Below are 10,091 nucleotides of genomic sequence, written 5' to 3'. Positions count from 1 at the left end.
CTCTCAACTACACAGCTGTAGAAGTTGTTGAGGATCTTAGGTGACATGCCAAACTTCCTCAGCCTCCTCAGGAAGTACAGCCGCTGTTGTGCCTTCTTAACCAGCTGGTTGGTGTTGAGAGTCCAGGTGAGGTCCTCGCTGATGTGGACCCCCAGGTATTTAAAGCTGCTCACCCTCTCCATTTCAAGCTCTCGGATAAACAGTGGCTGGTGAGTTCTTCTCTTTTTCCTCAAGTCCACTATCATTTCCTTTGTCTTGTCCGTGTTGAGGGTGAGGTTGTTGTCCTCACACCATGTCACAAGACTGACCACCTCCCAGTCATCATCTCCACCAGTGATCTGTCCTATCACTGCGGTGTCATCAGCGAACTTCAGTATTATGTTGTCCTTGTGGGAGGCAACACAGTCATGTGTGAACAGTGTGTAGAGGATGGGACTGAGAACACACCCTTGTGGGGTGCCAATGTTTGTTATGACAGTGTCTGAGGTCCTATTTCCAATCTTAACAGACTGCGGTTTGCCAGTCAGGAAGTCTAGGAGCCAGTCACAAAGTGTGGGGTGTAGTCCAAGTACAATCAGTTTTTGGGTGAGTTTGTGAGGGATGACCGTATTGAAGGCAGAGCTATAATCAATAAAGAGCATCCTGATATAAGTGTCCTTATCTTCCAGGTGAGAAAGGGAAAAATGGAGGGCAGTAGCAATGGTGTCTGAGGTGGACCTGTTGGGCCGATATGCGTACTGCAGTTGGTCCAATATGTCCGGCATACTGCTCTGAATGTGAGTCAGCACCACTCTCTCAAAACACTTCATGATGATTGGAGTGAGTGCTACTGGCCTGTAGTCATTCAGGCAGGTCGGGGGGCTCTTCTTGGGAAGGGGGATGATGGTTGTGGTTTTGAAGCAGGTTGGGACAATGCGCTGACTGAGGGAGAGGTTGAAGATGGAAGTGAGTACATCTGTCAGCTCCGTAGCACAAGCTCTGAGGGCCCGTCCAGGGATGTTGTCTGGCCCTGCTGCTTTGCGGGGGTTGATTTTCCTCAGCGCTTTGTGTACCACAGCTGATGAGACAGTAGGAGGGGGAGGGGGGTTGAGTGGTCAGAGTGTGTGTGTTCCTCTTCTCTGTGTCGATGCTGGAGGTCTCGAAGCGGGCGTAGAAGGTGTTGAGGTCATCCGGCAGGCTGTCTGAGGAGCTGATAGTCGTGCTCGTGGTGGTCCTGTAGTTTGTGATGTGCTGCATGCCTTGCCACATCCGCCCGGCGTCAACATTAGAGTAGAAACTGTCCAGCTTCTCTCTGTACTGTCTCTTGGCCGCTGTAATGGCTTTTCTCAGTTCGTACTTAGCAGCTCTGTACTCTGTCTCGTTGCCTGATGTAAATGCAAGAGATCGAGCACGTAGCATGTAGCGTACCTGACTGTATATCCAGGGCTTCTGGTTGGGGAAATTCCTGACTTGTATTACTCAACATAATCCTGTATGTGGATAATACAGTGGGTGGATCACGTACGCCAGCCAGGACGGCGGAGAGCAGAGCAACTCTACCACATAAATTTGCTTAAATAGTGGACGTCGATATAATTAAATCTAACGTATGATTAAAACGATGAGTGGGCCCGGTGACGTTTTGCTTGACTCCAAAAAAGTTTATTAGGTCAGTAAACGCAAGTCCTAATGCATCATTTGTATTATCAACGTGAATATTAAAATCTCAGACAATTAGCGCTTTATCAACAGTAACCAATAGGTCTGAGAGGAAATCTGCAAATTCTTTTAGGAAGTCTAGGAAGTTTAGGAAGTACACAGTAGCCAGAGCAAGCAATACGATAGATTTCTTTTGCATATCTGACAGGTTAACATTAAGCATTCTCCTGAAGTCCCTCTTCAGTGTCTCCGTCTGCCGCAGCTTGGTGTCGTTAGCCCCCACGTGAAGCACGACTGCTCCGGGGCTCTTGTCACCCTTCAGGATCGCGGGTATCTGCGCAGAAACATCGAGAACACGAGCACCAGGGAAACAGTGAGTGCACTTTACCTTCAGCTAACGTAGCACGGACTCGCGGAGGGGAGCGAAGCGGTTCCGGGTGGAGATCTCGAAGACCGGAGGCGGCGGAGGGGGAGAGGTCGTCGCCCGGGACCTTCCGCTGCGGCTGCACCCAGGGTCCGTGGTGTCCCGGCGCCGGAGTGAAGGACATCTGGGAAGATCGCGTTCTGGGTGCACCGAGCCTGTGCAGAGAAACACACGGAGTAGAGGTGGTGGGAGAGTTAGCAAGCGCAATTGTCGGCTTTCACCCAAGAAGAGACCCCGTGGGGGCGATGGGGGAGCAGCTCTCCTCCGTCCAAAAGACCTGTCCCAGGACCAGGAGGGAGAGGAACACCCCATCGTCTACATCAGCCGGAAGCTCACTCCTGCCAAAACCAAGTATGCAGCCGTGGAGAAAGAGGCTCTGGCTATCAAGTGGGCAGTCCTGGAGTTGCACTATTACTTGTTAGGTCAGAGTTTCACCTTAGTGACTGATCATGCACCCTTGCAGTGAATGGCCAAAGCCAAGGACACCAACGCTCGTGTCACCAGGTGGTTCCTTGCACTTCAGGACTTCCACTTTAAGGTGCAACATTGAGCCGGAGCTGCCCATGGCAATGCAGATGGTCTGTCAAGGATGTGGTCAGGATGGGCTAGTCTGTCAGGTACCTCTCTTACCCTAACCCCATCTTCTCCCCTGTCACCCCACAGATCTCAGTGCAGTACCAGGATGACGCTTTAGGCGAGCCTACCTGTGCGGGATCAGCGTCACCATGGAAACCTCACGAGCACCACAATAAACTTGGAGCGTGTGCTGATCATCTACACCTGTGGCAAATGAGGAGATGTGCATCTAAGCGTGCGCTTCGGAAGCAAGGGTGAGCAAAGACTCCACAAGCGCCTCTAATGCTGTTGTTTCCTTGTGATTACAGAGTCCAGCAACTGATAATCTGCACATTTTCTCTCACGTGGACACTTAAATACACACTTTGGACCTGAGCACGCCAACCTTCCAGCATCAGCGCAGGCTAGCCTTCCTGCACCTGCATAGTATCACATTTTTTTGTGTTCAATAAATCACCCTCTGGGGTTTTTTTTCCGCCTTTAAGCCGACTTGTGTTGTCTGTTATTACTCACCCTGACACAACACCTACATGAAAAACAATAGCACAGCCGGTGCTTATCACTGAAGGCAATGAACAGTGGCAGTGCCTGCAAATATAGCAGTACATTTAATCAACACTACACTCTCTTATGAAAGCAGCGGCACAGCTGGTGTATTAACATTGAAGGGCTATGAGTGGCTGAAGCGCTGTGGCTCTGAATTTATTTTCTTTCAGCAGACTGCCACTCTGAGGCGGGCGCCTTTTTTTGGTCATTTTCTGATGTGCTAAAAGAATCTGTCTCTATCAGAGGTGGAGTCTGTCACTGGTGAAAATCACAGGTAGTTCAGGTGAAAGCGAGGCACGTGGTTACTGACTCGGCATGAGCTCATCTCCTGACTCTCTGCTTCTTTCTCCGCAGTTCTAGGGTGGCGAAGGGCCGGAATAATTCAGCGGCAGCTTATCTTCACAGATGATGTTGATGCAGAGGCGAAGAGTCCTGACATTCATCATTTCACAGTGAGGAAAACAAGGTCCTTCCATCACTGAAAGAAATTGTCATATTCACTGCACATCCTCAGTGTCACCAGAACGCTCAAAGGGGATTGTGAAGCATAATTCACCGATTGGCGATGACTCAGCAGCAAGAAGAGGCGAGTATCTTGCAAGATGAAGGAGAACGTTTCCCAGGAAATGACATTCAGCACCAAATTATGTAGGGGACGTGGCCATCCCAAATTCACATGCTTCAATGCAATTGACTATTACAAGGCAATAGCGTGATTCTGTCAGGCTTCAGTATTTCTAGTAGAAAGCATTAGACATCTGACACAACGTTGAGAGACCAATATTGAAAGGCAACTTGGATTAATGTGATTCTGTTTACAGAGGCTTAAATGATTTTGAGGGCTTCATAAGTTTTTATATTTTTTGTCTTTTTTTTCTGAAAACAGCAATTTATTTGTATTTTCAATGCATGAACATCCAATTTCAACAGGATATTTATGACTTCATCTTTAAACTTACAGTGCCTTGCGAAAGTATTCATACCCCTTCATTTTTTATGTTTTGTTATGTTGCTGCCTTATGTTAAACTGCTTTAAATTACTTTTTTCCACATCAATCTACACTCCATATACCAACTTGACAAAGCAAAAACAGAATTGTCACAACTTCGTAAATGTATTAAAAAAAAAAAATCTGAAATAAGTACATTGCAGAAGTAACTAAATATTTAGCTGAAGCACCTTTACAGTCTCAAGTCTTTTTTGTTTGATGCGACAAGCTTTGCTCACCATCATTTGGCTATTATCTGCCAATCTTCTCCCCGCCTCTTCACCTATCAAGCTCTGTCAGAATGGATGGGGGCAAACGCACATTTTCAGGTTTCTCCAGAAATATTTGATTGGGTTCAATCCCAGGCTCTGGCTGGGCCACTCAAGGACATTCAGAGTTGTCTAAAGCCACTCTTGCTGTGTGCTTAAGGGTCATTGTCCTGTTGGAAGGTTATAACCACCGTCCACTACAGAGGCACGTAGCTATATATGTGAAAATCAGGAGGGGCCCACCAACTACTAATTTTACACTGCTTAGAAAAATCTTAGTGTATCTCCCAGTGCCTTGTCACAAACTACAAAGACTGGATTTTAAATTTGTATACCTTTTATAAATGATATAGAGTTTTAGACAAAAAAGAGAATGAACTGATAAAAAAAACAATACAGTACTTCACATCTATACACACAGATGGTTTACAGAATAATGTGAATTAATACAACAAAGAAAGGATGGTAACTACAAAGAATCTTCAGAGTTCAGTGTGTTCCAGTAAATGTTCACATCCCCAAATACAGTCCCATTGATGATGAGTGGAAAAAGAAACCCCTACACAAAAAAAAAGCAATAATTCCTTAAAGTGCGCTTCAAGTAATGCCAACAAAAAAGGCCCAGAGAGTCAAGTCCTTGTACTCAGGATATATGATAATCCACAAGTCAATATGGCGCAAACAATCCATTGAGAAGAGTCTTCTTGACATCCATGAAAGTAGAGCCTTTGCAACTCATGCAGACTCAACATCAGATACAAAGTACTATTTAAAAAGTCCATCTACAAAAAACACAAATCTAGCATTAACTAGAAAGCCCACACTTAAAGTATGCAGATCAAGTAAAAAAAAAATCAAGATCAAACAGATCAAATGCACATGAGGAGAAACAAAACTTACAAGATTGAACAGGAAGCAGAGTTTCTCAATCAGGACTCCAAATGAAATTTTCATTTCGAGGGCAATACCATGCTTCCCTCTTCCAAACAAAACTAACTTCCTCTACTATCCTACCTGGTTAAATTACTTGGGGTTTAAGCTTTCCATCGCCCCCTTGTGGAGAGAAAAAAAATAACTAATAACAGCTAGCCCTGTTACATACCCCTCCCCTCAGAGAGAGATTTGTTTCGGTGCTATCTGGATCAGAGATAAAAGAAACTGAATAATTAACAGGCCCCAATTTGTTCTTAATTTTTGCTGGCCCTTTCCATTTGGCAGCCAGCTTTGCCATAAAACCTTCGTCAGCTCTAGATAACAGATGCGTCCGTACCCAAACAACATCACCTTCTTGGAAGTGCACTGACTTGCGGTGTTGATCATAGTATTGCTTCTGCTTAGCTTGGGCTTAATTCATATTCTCTTTCACCAGGGCAATGAGTTGTTGTCTGTCAAGGATGGGATATGCAAGGTTATTGCGGTCAGGCGGTTTATGAAGCGCTCTCTCCATTGGTCCTTTTAATTTTCGTCCAAGCGCTACTTCAGCAGGTGTGAACTCCTGTACTTTCGTGCCAGGCAGTGTTAATAGCAAACCTGAATTCGGCAATCTATCTGTCCCACAGCTTATGATGATCTCTGACGTACGAGGTAATCATTGTTTTCAAATTTCGATTGACTCTCTCTGTCAGATAAGTTTGGGGATGGTAGGCTGTGGTGAGTTTTTGTACGACTCCCCACTGTTTGCATACCATGCTAAGGAGTTGAGAGGTAAATTGTGCACCACAATCTGAAACTAAGTAGGCCGGTGTTCCCGATCTGGTAAATATCTCCTCGACCAGAATTCTGACAATCTGAGGAGTCTTAGCAGATCTTAGAGGAAACATCTCCCCCCATTTGGAACAATAATCCACAATCAGAAGTAAGTACTCATTTTGCTAGACACTCCTTGGAAATGGTCCCATGAGATCAATGCCCATCATGTAACCAGGTTCAACAATGGGAGTAGACTGTAGATGACCAGATAATTTTGACAAAGATGGTTTGAACTTTTGTCAGACTTGGCATTCTTTACAATATTTCCAAACATCAGCTCTGATAGCAGGCCAATATACAGTATCCAGTAGTCTGAGTAAGGTCTTGAGCTTACCTAGGTGCCCACTGAGTGGATTGTCATGCGCATAATGAAGGAAAGCTTGCTGATGGCTGGATGGAATGACAAGTTGAAGTTTTTGACCGCTTCGTCCATCTGGAATACTATGGAATAGGAATAAATTTTATGTTACGTACCATATTCATGATGTATCTTGGGGGCTCTGAGTTGTTATTTTGATGATCAATTCCTGTATTTCTGGGTCACTTTCCTGTACAGTTGCTATCTGTGGGAGATCCACTGGCATAGAGACTGGTGTTGCAAAAGAATTGGAAGCTTGAGCGACTGCGGTTATGTTAGGTGAAATGGTGAAACTTGGAACCCTGGATAGTACAGCAGGCACCACATTGCACTGACCTTTTCTGTATTTGACCGTGAAGTGAAAACCTTTCAGACGTATGGTCCATCTGATGAGGCGTGATGATGGTTTTGGGTGTTGGAAAGTCCAAGTCAGTGCTGCATGATCAGTTAATACTTCAATTGGTCGCCCTTCTAGATATGGCCTCCACTTCTCTGCCACCCATACCACTGCTTAGCACTCCTTCTCTGCTACAGAGTAGGACTTTTCAGCCCCTCTCAGTAGTCTGGATGCATATGCAATAACATGTTCTTCTCCTGCAGATTATTGTGTAAGAACTGCTCCCAATCCAATTTCAATGACATCGGTTTGAACTCTGAGTGTTTGGTTGAAACCTGGAGACATTAGAAAGGAAGTTTGTGTTAAGTCTTGTTTGATAAGGTCAAATGCTTGTTGGCACTGATCTGTCCAAGTCCATGTTGAGTTTTTCTTTTTCAATGCATGAAGTGGGGCAGCCTTTTCTGAGAATTTGGGAATGAACCGATGGTACCAACCAGCTAAGCCCAAAAACCTTTGGACATCTTTGAGAGACTGTGGGATGGGAAACGAACTAACTGCTGACACCTTTGCAGGGTCAGTTTTGATCCCTTCACTTGAAACAACATGACCTAGGACCATGAGAGATTTTTGAATGAAATTACACTTTTTGAGGTTGAGAGTGAGACCTGCTTTGTGGAAACAACTGAAAATCTGCTGAAGATGTTGAAGATGGTCTTGCTTATTCTTGGAGTAGACTACGACGTAATCGATGTAATCCATGCAACATTTACCTTTCAGCTCCCGCAGTACATGTTCCATGAGTCTCTGGAAGGATGCTGCTGCATTTTGCAACCCAAAGGGAAAACGCAGAATTCGTATAGCCCTGAAGATATGGTAAAGGCTGTTGTTTGAATGCTATCTGCCTCCATTTCCAGTTGCCAATAGCCACTTCTTAAGTCAAGTGTAGTGAAAACAATTGCCTCATGTAATGACTCCAAGATGTCCTGTATTTGTGGCATAGGATAAGCATCAAGGTACGTTTTGGTATTCAGCCCACGGTAGTCAACACAGAGTCTGGAACCACCATCTTTCTTCTGTACCACTACCACTTGTGCTGCCCACAGAGAGCTAGATGGTCGAATGATTTTCTTTTCTAGCAGCTCCTTGATTTGACTTTCAACAAAACTCTGCTTTTCAATGGAAATCTTGTATGCTTTCTTTCTAACATGACGTTCATCTGTGGTGATAATATGATGTTTGACCAAATCGGTATGTCCAATTTCCTGGTGGCAAACAGTGGCCCAGCTTAACATCAGATTTTCCAGTTCTTGCTGTGTCTGCGTGTCAGTGTATGCATGTTCTGATAGTTGGCGTATAGACTGGAATATGTCATCATTGCAGGACGTTAGAGGTAGGGCAAGGTAAAAGTGCACAGAAGAATGAATGTCCTGATGAAGGAATGGAAAGGTGACTGGTGTTTCAGCGCCCTCTATGGGGGAAAAACAATACTGAGCCTCATTAAAATACTAAATCATTCCAGATTTCAACAAAAAATCCATGCCAAGGATGATGGGTACTCTTAGGTCAGTATCATTCATTATGTACAATGTCAGTACAACTGGACGACCTTGCACTTTACTCTTCCACACAACCCTTCCGACAGCAGTTTGTCATTGCCCATTGGCCAGAAGGAAAGCTTGTCCTTCACTGGGTAGGTACGTTTCTCCTCTGCTTAATTGTTCCCAACATGACCTTTGAATTAGTGACAAAGTACTGCCAGTGTCCACCATAGCGGTTAAATCTGTGTCTTGCAGTGTTATGGGAATGATAAGATTTGTGATGTGGCATTGCACAGAATTTTGGCAAGTTTGGATGATTCTTGTGCTAGCAGTGGCTGTTCTGCATTGTGGTTCATTAGCTGAAGTATTCCTTTTCCTCTGCTCATCCACGTTGACTTGGGTCCAGTATTTCTTGAACTCACCAAAGTCTCTTTCTATCTGTGTACCCACTCTTACAAGCCGTGGGTTGTAGTTGCGCAAGATAGCTTGTACGATCTCTCTCTCTGACATTCCCTTCTTCCATCTCAAACATAGAGTTCAGTAGTGAAAAGCGAAATCTCTGAAGCTTTCTCTTGCACCTTGTCTTCTCTCCATTAGCTTCCTTGCTGCCAGCTCATCATAATAATCACTCAGAAATGACTGCAGAAATAACTCTTTAAATTGTTTCCAGTCATGGACATTCCTCCTCTCAGCCATCCACCAATCTTTAGCAGTGCTTTTAAGAACAGCCGTTAAAGAAGCCAAAATCTCACTATCCTTCAAAGGTCAAACAGCAAAATACTCCTCACATCACTCAATGAATAGGATAGGATCTTCTTCTGGACTGTTGCTGAAACTGGGGAACTCAAGTTTGACTGGAGGGACATATGGATTTATAGATGAATTGTCCATGACTGGAAGAGTACTAGACTGAAGACTATAGGTTTGAACTCTCAGTGATGTGCGAACAATATTTGTATTCATGGGCTGAATTGGAGTGGACGCTGACGGCCGGAGAGATTGAATTCTCTGATCAAGTTGTTGGTCCCTTCTTTTTAAACAATCTAGTACAGACTGACCAAGATCTTGAATGAGCAGCTCTACATGTTTTCTTACTCTGGTGCATTCATGGTCTATACGGTATAACAATTTATCTTCAGTGGCTTTGCGTTGTGACTCAAAATCACAGGTAATTTGTTCACTCACCCTCTGATTAATGCTGGTCATCTTTCTCCTCAAGAGTGGAGAAACGTTCTGTGAGCTCCTGTAGCATAGCTGACACATCATTGGAATGGTTAGATGCAATTTCCTCATAGATTTACGGTGGTGGTGGAAGCGGGTCATCTTTAGGGCTGTTCCCCTTCATAACTTCCTAATTTTCCTCTGAATCAATATACAAGTCACATAAAATATTAATCAGCTCTCGTAGTGGTTCTCTGTGCATGCTGAATTGTGCAGATGAGAAATCTGGATCAGGTACGGTCTCATCCCCATCTAGAGCTCCCTGACTAGCCATATTGTCAAGCTTTTTTCTTTCTTTTTTTTGTGACAAACACTGGTAAATTTTCAGTGACCTATATTAAGTTTGTTCGGGCCACACGTTGGGCGCCAATTATATAACCACCATCCACTACAGAGGCATGTAGCTATATATGTGAAAATCAGGAGGGGCCCACCAACTACCAATT

At 44.4% G+C, this 10,091-nt stretch overlaps 1 protein-coding gene across 1 annotated transcript in view; it reads left to right on the top strand.

Annotated features, from left to right (window-relative positions):
- Nucleotides 1-407: 407 nt before the first annotated feature.
- LOC107573918 (ribonuclease inhibitor-like) overlaps nt 408-10,091 on the top strand; it is a 30,115-nt gene continuing 20,431 nt past the window's right edge. Inside the window, exons 1-4 of the mRNA XM_016260375.1 lie at nt 408-422; nt 509-542; nt 5,198-5,204; nt 9,644-9,648. Of these exons, the coding sequence (XP_016115861.1) occupies nt 408-422; nt 509-542; nt 5,198-5,204; nt 9,644-9,648 (61 nt within the window). The remainder of the gene's footprint in view (nt 423-508; nt 543-5,197; nt 5,205-9,643; nt 9,649-10,091) is intronic.

The sequence above is a fragment of the Sinocyclocheilus grahami genome, unplaced genomic scaffold (genome assembly GCF_001515645.1).
Source record: "Sinocyclocheilus grahami isolate Dianchi unplaced genomic scaffold, SAMN03320097.WGS_v1.1 scaffold2068.1, whole genome shotgun sequence".
Classification (NCBI taxonomy): Eukaryota; Metazoa; Chordata; class Actinopteri; order Cypriniformes; family Cyprinidae; genus Sinocyclocheilus; species Sinocyclocheilus grahami.
This window is presented reverse-complemented; position numbering and strand designations above follow the sequence as displayed.